We start from the raw sequence: 13,164 nt of genomic DNA, 5'->3' as shown, positions 1-13,164 counted from the left end.
GGCAAGGCTCCACTCCACTGTGCTCCGTATGCTCCAAAGGGGGTTGGGGAGAGGGCAGTTGTGTGTGTGTGTGTGTGTGTGTATGTGTGTAACAGAGAGAGAGAGAGAGAGAGAGGGAATGCGAGTGTGTGTGTGTGCATGCGTGCAAGATTCTGCCCTCCTCCCCTCTCGCTGATGATATAATACTTTTAGGCCGTTGTCATGGAAACGAACAGGCACCGCTGGCTGGATTTGGCATTGGGGGGTAAGATGACGAGGGGAGGGGGCTGTCTGACTGCATTTGGATATTTGGATAGCAGGCTCCTGTTTGGATAGGAGGCTCTCTAACTCTTTCTGTATGCGTGTGCGTGTGTGTGTGTGTGCGTGTGTGTCTGTGTGTGTCTGTGTGTGTGTGTGTGCGCAGATGCTGTTGCTGTTCTGATGACTAAGCATGTTATATTACAGTTTGGTACAGACCAGCCCAGACCTCTGGAGTAATGGGTAGAAAGATCACGAGACATGCAGTGTGTGTGTGTGTGTGTGTGTGTGTGTGTGTATGTGTGTATGTGAGAGAGAGAGAGAGAGAGAGAGAGAGAGAAAGAGAGAGAGAGAGAGCAGTGAAAACACACTACGAACTTTGTGACATTTGAAACCATTTGGGGAAAATGCTCTGTGCTGTTCTAGTGACTCCAGTGAGTGAGTTCCTTTACAAAGCCAGTCTGGCAAAAATCAATCAAATACAGTTAGACTTATTGCTTCACAGTTTAACTTATTAAATCATTCATCACACAAGGCTGAAAAACAACTCCAGAGAAATAAGCGTGGGACAAGCTGACATCAAAACGTTCTTGTTTTCCCAAATAAAAGCACATAATCTCAAGTCCTGAGGGGATGCCAAGTTGTCTGTAACATATAAATCATTCTCTGCCACCAGACTGACATACAAATGGTCTGAATCCCATAATAGGTTGATGGGGGTTAAGACGGGGGCGGCCATATTCATGCAGTAAAATCCCATAGTGGAGCTCCATTAGTGGATCTATGTGTGCCACGGCAGTGATGGACAACAGTTAAATACGCCGTTAATGAATTCCCTACTAACTCGTTCTACTCAGGGGCGCGAAGTACTATGGATTTGCAATACTTCTCCCTCTGTTCTCTTCCGTCAAGCTACCATCAACTGGAAGCTATCCAGCCAATTATGAATGCATGTGATTCTGCCTCTCAGACTGGCTAATTATGCACAGTGGGAAATGTTTTTTTTTTTTTCTTTTGTGTGTAGTTGTTGTGTGCTTTCCCCCCCCCCTGCTTTTTCCCTCCCCGCAAAACAACAAAGTACACAGAAAATATCTCCTGAATGACAAGATAGCCACTTCTCTAATAGGTTGTGATTGTAATTACTTGGCAGTGAAATTCTGTTGGTGGTGAGCATGAGTGTAAAAAAAACCCACAGTGGTGAATGTGTTTGAAGATTGTTTTGAAAGGTGGACTGAGTGAAGATATTTGCACTTAAAAGGATTAGGATTTGGACAGACGGTCTTCAAGGGAGTGATCAGAACGGAGGATGAACTCTATTCATCTCTACTGTTCTTTTGAAGGTTCAGAATCTATCTGGACACATTTAATTAGCATCTAAACGCAAATCTCTAGATAATGGGAAAAAAGATATGCCACAGCTGGCATATGCGCTTATTTTGTATCTGGTCAAAGGGAATAAGTTCACTGAAGCGCAGCGCAGTTGCCCTGGAAAATTCCTATTTTCCTCCCGATTTAGAAAACAGGAATAATATCGGTCTTTCTAAAGCTATGAGATGAACAGCCGCTCAGCTGTGGGGCAAACAAACTCCTGCTGTGAACATCCATCACATTTTGTACCTCTAAAATCCATACAACTCAGAACTCTGAAACACAGAGACCTTGGATCCGTTTGCATGCTCTGAGAGATTGAAAAGTCCCCAGAGCGCAGTGTACTGGAGGGTGTTTGGGATCAACCGTTTATCACTCCCACATGGCACTGCGTCTTAAATCTTTACGTCTTTTATTGTCAAGGAGGAAAAAAGAAAAACAAGGTAGAAGGGGGAAAAAAGAGCCAGAGGCACCACTAGCTGGTTAAAAATGACAAACATCACCGTGCCTAAAAATAGCTGCTGAACTTCAGCCCCTGTACCATATGGTTGGAAGCAAAGCATTCTGGGGGACTGACTCGACCGGGGTTGGGAAGTGGAGCAAAGAGAGCGATGAGAGCTTTCGTGTCTGAGCAAGGACTCAAAGTGTAACAACAATAGTGAGGTGCGCAGTGCCTCTCTCACACATACAGTGACGGGGTTTCACCTCAGCGATGATGTCAATGCAAGCAGTCACGGCCGCCCCTTGGAAGTGCGGCCATCAGCTGGGGTTGTCGACGCTTTAACGGAGCGGGGACAACAAAAAACAAACAGTAAGGACAATAACAAAAACAACCAGAGGGGTGGTTGGCGTTCTGCATCAAAAAAAGGTGATTAAACTTGCATTTCCCCCCCTCGGGGTTCTGTGCAAGCTCATCCACGTGTGCATCTCGTGCAGTTTCCGAGCGCACGTGGAGGGCTGGGGGGCCTCTTCTGCACATGCTCAGTGGGCGACGATGATGCGGGGTGACACATCGCATGTCGTGAGTGTGGTTACCGTGCTGAGTAATGTGACATTTACGGACTCCCGCTTTTTTTTCTCTCGCAGTTCGTAGCACGCACACACGCCGATGCCCGAACAAACACTCATGCACATGCACACAGACGCGCACACACGCACGCATACACACATGTATCATGAGTCTGGCTCCCTTCAAAGCGGGAAATCTGCTTGGTTCGAGTACGATACCTCACTCTCACTTGTTCATGACGCTGTATTTATACTATTAATGGTGATCTTGTCTGCTTTGTAATCCATGCTTTTCAGTGGGGAGTGCATTAAAAACACTAACTAGACCACTGGTGTCCAACAGCGCCAATCACTTTAATGAGGGAAAATTTCATCAGGTCCAATGCTAGCACTGTTCCACTGTTATGTCAGATGAAAGCTGGCATTAGGATTGAATCATTATTTATGCATGCGCTATGTAGCTGCTATGGAGCTTTTCCCATGAAGCTTTTCCCATGGATATAAGCCAGGATATAAACCAAAATTCATGTTACTGTGAGTTCCCCAGGAGGTGGTGGCCAAGAGGTTACAGAAGATGGATTGGGACTGAATGGTGGACTGGCTGAGAAAAATCTGTGCAGGAATAATGAATGGGAAATGCTTTGCCCTCCTTCGAAAACTGCTGCTGAGGTGCCTTTGAGCAAGGCACCTCAGCAGCAAGGGAAATTTCACCCTCGGATATACTGATACTGTTATATATGATCATTTACTTTTTTGTTTTCCCTCAACCTGCCTCATCTACTTCTACTTCAGTCATTGATTTCCTACGTTTTCCAGAATGACTTTTGACAACCTCCGAGAGAATGTGTCTGAACTTGTTGCATTGCAGCTGTGGGTTTTACGTGTAGATGGAGAGAGCCATAGTGATTGCATAGTAAGAGAGCAAGCTTTTCCGGCTGAATAAATTGAGAGTTGCTCCCCTTATACACAACATGTATTGTGGCTGCATTGCATTCTGGTCTATTTAGAGAAACTGGTCTCTCTGCCTCTTCTATGCTGTATTTCTCCCTGTATGTTTGTTGAATGTGCAAAATGGAGAGTCTAGAAAGAAGCCCTTACTCTTTGATTCTGAGAGTGATAACAAAACCGAACATTTACTGTTGATGGTTTAGATAGTTGAAAATTTTTCTGTGATTAAACTCCATTGTAGCTGCACTGGAAATATGTCGACATGCCGTCATGTCATCTGTGTTTGGCCAGTTATCCACGGGAATGCAAAGAAAAATACACAACCAAACAACAAAATAGACCCATAAATACAAGGTAGTACATCACCAATTGCGGTTTTTAACAATGTTAAAGTATTTTAAGGTGGATTTTAACTGCTCCACTTGAACTGCTCAGTGGCCAGCAGTAGCAGACTGTGGTAGTACTGGACAGCTCACAGGTTTGAATGTGTCACACTGTGTGAGTATGAAGCAGAGTATTGGTGAAAAATAATATGCATGTTCAGTCAACTTTCCCTGGATTAATAAAGGTTAAAAAAAAGGTAACACTTTACAATAAGGGTACATTAATTAAGGGTTAGTTAATGCTTAATAATGCTTAATAAGCATTAATTGACCCTAAATTAACAGTTAACTAATGTGTCTGGTAATCATTTACTAATGGTGTTCATGTTAACTAAGGTATTAATTTATACATTATTTAATAGTCATCTTTATAAACTATTAAATAATGTATAAATGAATACCTTAGTTAACATGAACACCATTAGTAAATTATTACCAGACACATTAGTTAACTGTTAATTAAGGGTTAGTTAATGCTTATTAAGCATTAACTAACCCTTATTAAGTATTAACTAACCCTTAATTAATGTACCCTTATTGTAAAGTGTCACCAAAAAAAAAGTCAAAATCAACCGTTGTCTTAATGGGTGGGGGGTGTCTGTTTGGAAAAAAAGACAGTTGATGTCTAATTAGTATAACCTTTTAAACAAAATAATGGCCAAAAATTCTGAATAAGGTATTTCTAGCTAGTGTGATCTTTAAAAATCTTTCCCCAGTGTGAAAATGCTCCCTCAAAGAAAGATGACTCACTAAATGCCGAGCACAATCTCTCCACCCGATAAAAGTGGATGAGGTCACAACGATACTGACGTCTGTTCGATAGCAGGCGGTGACAGCAGAAACCCTTCGCCTTCTGGTCAATAACAAGTTAGAAGAGGTTTCCGAAGTGACGTGCCCCATCCAGTGGCATATTGCCATTGTCACATCCAATAGCATATTAGCAAGGTCAATCAATGTGACAAGTCTCTTGGGAGCAGAAGAAGCTAACCTTGCAAAATTTGTTTGGGCAAAGGTGTGAGGGAAGACACTAATAAGACACATACAAGCCTTCCTCTGGCCTTCTCCCATCACATGACATTAAGAAAAGGAAAGAGACATTTGGAGAAAATACTGTGCCTTCAGCCTGTTACAGCCTGAATTCAAAATGGATTAAATAAGGATTTTTGTCACTAATCTACACACAATAACCCATATTGCAATTTACAAATTGTTACAAATGAATTAAACATGAAAAGCTGAAATGTTTTGAGTCAGTAAGTATTCAACCCCTGTCCAGTGACAGTAAAGGTGCATCCAAATTTCTTGGAATGTCCTTGAGATGTTTCTACAACTTGATTGTTTTTCACCTGTGGCCAATTCATTTGCCTGGGCATAATTTAGAAGGAAACATACAGTATAGTATGTCTACATAAGGTCCCACAGATGAACAAGGAACTGTCTGTACAATTCAGACAGAATTTTGAAAAGACATAAATCTGGAGAAGGGTATAAAATAGTTAATAAAGTGTTCCGCTGGTCCGGTCTAAACCCAATTTACATCTTTGCCCACCCCCAAATGTGTTTCACTGAAATCTAGCATCAGTGATTTTTTTTTAAGCTATAATATACAGTATATGATATTCAAATGCTAAGTTAAATCCAAAATTAAATATATTGCTAAAACAAAATCAAATATGAGTCATATAGCCTATTTGTGATTGACGTAATTTTAGACCTGTCACAAATCAGAATCGCATCACTTTCTAGTTTTGAATTAAGCTTTTGGATAGAGTACCAAGGAGCATGCTTCACCCGTGCAACACCCACCTCATTCAATTTTGAAAAGGACCTGCCTAAGAAATGCAGGGATGAGTGGAAGAACCATTTGCTGAGGAGATTCCATTCCTTGGGGAAACACCGTCTCCAGCTCTATTAGGATCAACAAGGAGCGGCACGGAGGGTGACTCGACTATTTTCATGTTCATGTTCGTCTGCTGCTCAGCTCTGTAGTTCATGGTGTTGTAGCTCTATATTTGTGCCGTCTTGCAGCAATGTGCATGCAGTGGTGCTGCACATGTTGCTTGTGTTTGTTATTTGTGCATCCGCCGTAGGCCCCAATGTAAATCAAATGCCCTCTCTATTGGTTTGCTCTGGCGCCGGAGGTTGGTCAGGGAGGTGACCACCAACCCAAGGACCGCTATGACAGAACTACGGAGCTCCTTGGCCATGTTGGGAGATCTTTCTGGAAGGACAACAGTCGGTACAGTGCTTCACAGATCTGGGCTGCATGGTAGAGAGGCCAGAGGGAAACCACTGCTGAGAGAAAGACACACAACAGCAGCCTGGGTTTTGTAAAAAGGCAATGAAAGACCATGAGGTACAGATTCTTTGGTCTGATGAAACCAAAATTGAAGTCTTCAGCTGTGATGCAAAGCACTAGGTCTAGTGGAAACCATCAAACACAATCCCTACCGTAAAGCATGGTGGCAGCATCATGTTGCGCGGTGCTTTTCAGTGGCAGGGACTGGGAATCTTGTAAGGATAGAGGGAATAACGAATGAAGCCAAATACAGGCAAATTCTAGAGGAGAACCTGCTTCAAGTTACCAAAAACCTTCGATTGGTCTGGCAATTTATATTCCAACAGAACAAAGACACTCAGCATACAATCAAATCAACACTGGAATGGCTTAAGAACAAGAAGGTGAAAGTCCTTGAGAGGCCCCAAGTCTCGCAAATCTGTGAGACTTTCAGTTAGCTGTTCACAGCTGCTCCCCATCCAACTTGACCAAGCTTGAACAAAGGAAGAATGGCAGAAAATCCCAAAATCCAGATGTGCCAACCTGATACACACAAATCCAGGAAGACCCAAAGCTGTAATCGCTGCCTAAGTTGCTTCTACAAAGTATTGATTCCTATTTAAATGACATAATTCTATATTTAATTTTCAATAAATTTGAAAAAAATAAAATAATAATAAGGTATGTTTTCACAAAATCTCAGTTGAATCCATTTTGAATTCAGGCTGTAACACCACAAAATATGTAAAAAATCAAGGGGGTCACTGCTGTCACCGCTCGGCTGTCAAAACTACTGGACCATGAGACAGTCTTTAACTATGTATAGTAACTATAACTATATGAAACATATAAGTACCAGTACAGTTAACACGTCATTTTGATTATTGAACTGTCTTTTACTGGCTTCTATATTTGGACTGTGCAGTTTGATCAGTGTTGACAGATTCTGTGTTGAACTGTGCATGTATAAATTTCACTATAAGCGCCTGGTGAACTGGAAGTAGATGCCTCTTTTGCAGCAACCTGTGCGTAAACTTCTGTTACTTTTACAGAGAGCTTTCAGTGTGGCTACTTGGAACGTTTTTCCACCTCAATTTTGTGTGTGATTTAAATTGACCATAGAAGTGTTTTTGGAGTTATACCAAGTTCACTGGTTTCTTGAGAACTACTGTTATAGGTACCGTTCCTCCTGCCAGGCTATCATCATGAAATGATGTTACAGCACATGTCCAAAAAATAAACGTGATTGGTTACGTTCAGTTTGTCATGATTTCTTTTCCCTATGGCTTTGCTTTCTGCTGGTGCAGCTTGTTAATAATCACAATATGCAAAGAATAAGTGGGTATATGCCTAAACTGTTCATTAGAAATCTATGTGGGGAAATATTCCGGAAGAAACAGCCACTTTAACACTCTGAGCACTCAGTAGTGAAAACCGTGAGTGCAGTTTAGTAATCCATGCTCTCAAAATAATTTTTCATATGCTGCGTCAAGCCAGCCAGTGATAGATTTCTATAATATATATATACAAACAGTATATATACTGTATATCTACTCAAGCATGTTTACTATCTCAGAAAAGAGCATTTTAACCTGAAGCAATGGCACAATAGTTTATAAGGGATGTGTTCCCTCAATTGTTTCCCCCTGAAACCCATTGGTCTACCACTTGGGAACTGTGGATCTGTCAGTCATCATCAAAGCCTCCCAGCCGCTGAGCTCCTTCGTGTGAATCCTCAGATAATGGCATGATGCAATCTGACAGAGTGAAATATTCTCATCCATAAAGCAACATCAAGCACCGTATCGCGCATTCCCTGCATCCTAACCTTTAATGCAGCACAGCACACTGCACTAAATACCTATGTGTTGGGTAGGCTGGCTTACTCATACAAAGGCAGTAATTGCCTTCAACAGAGTGCTGCTCTTCACAGAATGCATCATATCTGCCATCCTTACCACATGGTATCAAATTCTCCTTTAGGTGTTCAACCAAGGCTCCACCCATTGAAGTAATGAGTTTAAAAAACGTGAAGAAGACATGCTCTTACCATGAAATAAACCGACAGCGTGAATCCAGATAAAAGCTATAATCCCTTATTCATTTCTGCTATCAAACCCACTTCAGGGGGGTTTAATAGGGGAGGGTAGGGGAGAGATTTTGAATGTACAGTATTTTATTCAATCTTTATTTAACCAACTAGTCCCTTAATATTCCCTTGATTAAGAATCTCTCCTTTTCGAGTGAGATCTGGCAAACAAGAAGAAGAAGAGGCTGTACATAAAAGTTGCAGATAAACAATAGAGAACAATGTATATAGGCAATAATACAATCCAAATCACATAAAAGGTAAATGCAAAGTTGAAATTAGCCACAGATGGAGAGAAAGGAGAAGAAACAGGTCAACGAATGAGACAATTGAGGTATGGATGATATAAAAGGGGCTGCAACTCAGAAGGTGTTGCTTATAAACTCAGCATATGCCGTTCTGAAAAACACTCCATGTAGCGTGGGAGTCTTTACGTCGCCTCAACCTCTCGGGAGAGCAGCGGTAGAGGAAGATGTTCATGGCACTCAGCCGCGACATCGCTCACAGTCATACCAGCAGGATGAATCTTTAAAGGTGTGTGGAGCCACTTCTGCTGCTGGCAAACAACCTGGGCTCTATAATTCAGCAGGGGAACTGGGAGGCATTTCCTCCATATGGGAGATAGGGATAAGGGAGGACATATGGAGGGAGAGAGAGAGCGAGAGAGAGAGAGAGAGAGAGAGAGAGTGAATGAGCAAGGAAATAAGGGAAAACTAGAAAGAGATACCTAAAGAAATACAGCAACCAAAGAAAAAAAAAAAGATGGAAAAACAGCTAAGCAACAGGAGAGGGAGATAGACCAAAAGACAAATAAGAGTAGGGAGAAGCAGGCAGACAGTGAGCAGGAGGCAGAGAATCCGTGGGGCTGATATAGAGGGGAAACTTAGACTAGCTGAGCTAATTGCCGTGATGGATCGGTCTTATTCCCGCGAGGACGGGGCTCCTGCTCGTGCAATAACACAACAAGATGACTTCGGCAATCTGCACGCTAGGCAGTTATGAAAGAACTTTGCCACCATCTGCAACTGTTAATACTGTTGTTGTCATTGTGTTGGGAAGGCGGCGGCCCACTCAGAGCTAATATTGTAATATCACAGAATTGATTTCTCAGAGGAAATCATTCCGGGGGCGCCCCAGGTCAATTTTGCATTTGATTAGCGGAGGGCTATGGCCGAGGTATTAAGGGAGTGATCATTTATTCTGATTTGATTAATTCATCAGCTGTACCATGGCGACAGACCAGGCGTAATCTCCACTTGCTAACTTGCCTCCTCCACGTGGAGACAAGGTGCCAGGAATCCGCCCACATGAACTGGGACAAGCACACGCGCACAGACAAACACAAATACACACACACACACACACACACACACACACACACACACACACACACACACACAAGCAATCCTGCACACACACATGCACATACGCACACACTCCTACTTGCAGCAGAAACCTGGGCCAGCGGTCTCCCATTAATCAATACTATTCTTAACGAGGCTACCCTCCTAATGGTTTCACTTGCATACACACGCGCACACACATCCTTCACAGGGAAGCCCTGATTAAGTCATACCACCCTCCTTTCCTAAAATGGAGTGTTGCGTCGGAGCCGAGCCGAGCCGAGCAGAGAGGAGAGGAGAGGCTCTTTAATAACGGAGGAGGACAGCCTCTGGGGAGAGACCCCTGGAGGACGCAGTCACGTGTGCGGGGGTCCCCGGCCCGCTATCTGTCTAATCACACAGCCAGCCGCTACTGTACACAACGCTCCCCTGCAGGTTGCCTCATGCGTCTGTGCTCGCCAAATGTGTTTCAGAGAGAGGGGGGAAGAAGAGGATGCACTGGGACTGTGGGTGCATGTGTGAATATTTGTCGGAAAGGGAGAGAGGAGAGAGAAACAGTGTGTGGGTGCTGGGGTGTTGTATGCATGGATGTGTGTATTTCATCAGCAATACTGTATATCAAAACTACAGTATGACTAATCTCCCCGTTGCTCAAAAGTAATGGATTTTTCCTGTTTTTCCTCCACAGTTGTTGTGGGACACAGCGGCCATCGGCCCACCATGTGGCCTTGGACACTAGATTTGGACAACAAAGCCATCGTAATGAACAACGCTTGTTTTCCATTATGAAAGGAAGGTCAAGAGCAGGACTGAGAGGGCCCTTTTTGTATAAGATTGCAATGAACTACACACATCCAACCCCACCAACTACACACACACACACACACACACAGACAAGGTAACACACATAATTCGGCACTTGTACTCCCACACACACACACACATGTGCACTCACCACCTCTGTCTCTCCTCTTTCCCTGGCCAGTGAACACTTTCTTTGACATTTTCAGCCATTTGTAAGCCTCAGGCGGGCAGAGGCCAAGGAAATAATGACTGGAAGTGACAAAGTTAACCCAAGAGCCACTGACTGTCACGACTCTCAACCATTACTATTAGCTGCTGCCGGTGCCTTCTCTCCTTTCCCCTTCACTGGAAAATGACAGAACGATGGAGGAGGGGGGTGGGGGACTAGTGTCTGAAATCAACACAAGCAGCGGGGTCCTCACAATTAAAATCAGGGAGGGAGATGTAATGACGGGTATGATGGTTTATTTCATGTGTGGCTGGGAGGAGAAATTAGCTAAATGAGGGCCTTCTCTCTCTCTCTCTCTCTCTCTCTCTCTCTCTCTCTCTCTCGCTCTCTCTCTCTCTCTGTCTCTCTCTCTCATCTTTCTGGCGGTTGATCAGCAGGCCTCTAGTTTCAGGGAACAATCAGTGAGTGCCTCTGCAGCGCTGCATCCTCCCCGAACACAGAGCTCACATTGGGATGCTTCCTCATCAGCCAGCCTTGTGCTCACTGTACGGCTGTCAAGCTTTGGAGGCTGGCTTGCACACACACACACACACACACTTTGCTATGCACGAATGCATGCGCCTGCTCATATACAGTTGCACCACCTCTCCTCAAGCCACTACTCGATCACGTAGACACGCAGCAACACATGCAAATGCACCTGCTCTCACTCTATAGCACAGTCACACGCACTGCTTTGACATCCTCTCCGTCACACATCCACCACCTTGTTAAAGTACACAGCTTCTCTCCTCTCAAAGGTCAGATCAAGCATGATTCACTAACTCCCCACAAGGGCAGCTGTGTGCGTCTCATACCGGGGACAAGAAACAGAAATTACCAGAACAGGCCAAGGCTTTCCTAAAATAGAGGTTATTTAGCAAAAACCTAGCAATCCTCCAGAGGCTTCTGGGGGCCGAAGCCACCGGGGGTACGTGCTTTAAATTTAGCCGCTGCAGTGGAAGGAGAGGAGAGGAAAGAGCAGCTATAATAGGCAAGAGAGGAGAATAAGTTGAACTTTGACCTCGCCTCCCTTTATAGATGACAGCAGCGACCTTGGGAGGGTGAGCAAGGAGATTGATGACGGCCATTTTGCTTAATGAGCTCACGAGAGAACCAGCCCTCCCTCCATCAGGAGGCCAATCATCTCCTGCTCAAGGTAAAACGACAAATGTCAATGTGATCTGCAGCAGACAAGCTCCCCCTCTATTCTACCTTCCCTTCACCCCCCCACCCTCCCCTCTCTCCTCCGCCCCTCCCAGTCCCCTACACATCAATTATAACAGGATTGAACATCAAATTTCCTTCCATCTACCTCTAAAAATAGCAACAGTGCAGCGGAACATCAAAGATAGGCCAGACAAGGCCGGTGATGAGAGTCAATGCACGCGTAAGGATTGGTCCAATGAGAATCCGGCTGCGTTACACTGCTGGGCATGGCTTTATATGAATGGGAATGGATTTAAAATTTTAGGATCACTTAAATGTCACCTGTTCCAATCCCTTTGGCTGGTTTAGAGCCTCCTTGAGTGATTTTAAACGTCAGATTTACATATTATACAAATCCTGCACAAGAAGCCACACAAAGTAAGTCCTGTGCGTACAAAATGCCTTCAGCATCCTCACACAATATCCTTGAGCGCCTCAAACAGAAGTCCCTCGTTGATGATAAGATAAAAGGTCGCCATGGAAACAGGGATTTTTCAGAGATGTGGCCACCATGGGGAAAAAATGAGGGAAAAAATAGAGAGAAGGGAGAGATGGAGGAAGAGCTAGAGAAGAGGGAGAAAGACAGGTAGAGGGAGGGAGGAAGCGAGGGAGAAACCTGCAGGATCCTAAAAATGTGATGGAGACCAAGTGTGAAAATCGCTGAGGCAGCCAGAATGCCACCGCCTGCTGTAGCCTGTGCTCGTGGGAAACCATGTGACCCCCGCAATCTGGGTTACCCCACATTAGGAAGGGAAAACAGGGGGACCAGGAAGGGTAGAAAGACAGAGGATGTGGGGTGATCATTTGTTTCCCACTTTCTTCACTTCTTTTTTTCCCCCCATCTCTCTCTTTCTGGAAGGAGGGAGGGATGGGGAGAACACTTGGGTCCTCTTTGTCCTCTTTCTTTCATCTTGTCTCTGTCTTACCTGGAGTAGTGCAATTCTTGGGTCCCTCATCCTCCTCCTCCACCTCCTCCAGACTGCTGTTGTCCATCTCCTGCAGTAGCCTCCTCCCTCCCCATCTCTCCTGGTCCAGGGTGCTGTGGCTGGAGACGTCATAACCTAGAAGACGAGGGGGGACATTTTTAAAATAGCACTGAGAAAGTTCTGAACGTGTGAATGGGGCACTTTAATACACTTTTTATTGACTAATTAATACAGCTTAATCATATAGAAGCTCTCAAGTCTGGACCTGTGTTTTCCTGTCTTTAATTGCAGTGTGCAAAATCACTTTTTAACTACATGAGAGGAGTCATGAAGGCCAATCGACCATATCCAGGCCAACATAAC

General features: G+C 44.1%; 1 protein-coding gene across 1 annotated transcript in view; it reads right to left on the bottom strand.

Annotated features, from left to right (window-relative positions):
* Nucleotides 1–12,896, bottom strand: part of LOC139656516 (sodium/potassium/calcium exchanger 3-like) — a 38,405-nt gene extending 25,509 nt beyond the window's left edge. The window contains 1 exon segment of the mRNA XM_071534120.1: nucleotides 12,802–12,896. Within this exon segment, the coding sequence (XP_071390221.1) occupies nucleotides 12,802–12,868 (67 nt within the window). The 5' untranslated portion in view covers nucleotides 12,869–12,896.
* Between the last annotated feature and the right edge of the window lie 268 nt (nucleotides 12,897–13,164).

Source organism: Centroberyx affinis, unplaced genomic scaffold (assembly GCF_046629955.1).
Source record: "Centroberyx affinis isolate AG114_WGS23_722 - 3 ecotype Tasmania unplaced genomic scaffold, CSIRO-AGI_Caff_v1 ptg002491l_1, whole genome shotgun sequence".
Taxonomy (NCBI): domain Eukaryota; kingdom Metazoa; phylum Chordata; class Actinopteri; order Beryciformes; family Berycidae; genus Centroberyx; species Centroberyx affinis.
The sequence above is the reverse complement of the archived record's forward strand: the minus strand, read 5'-3'. Positions and strand labels throughout refer to the sequence as shown.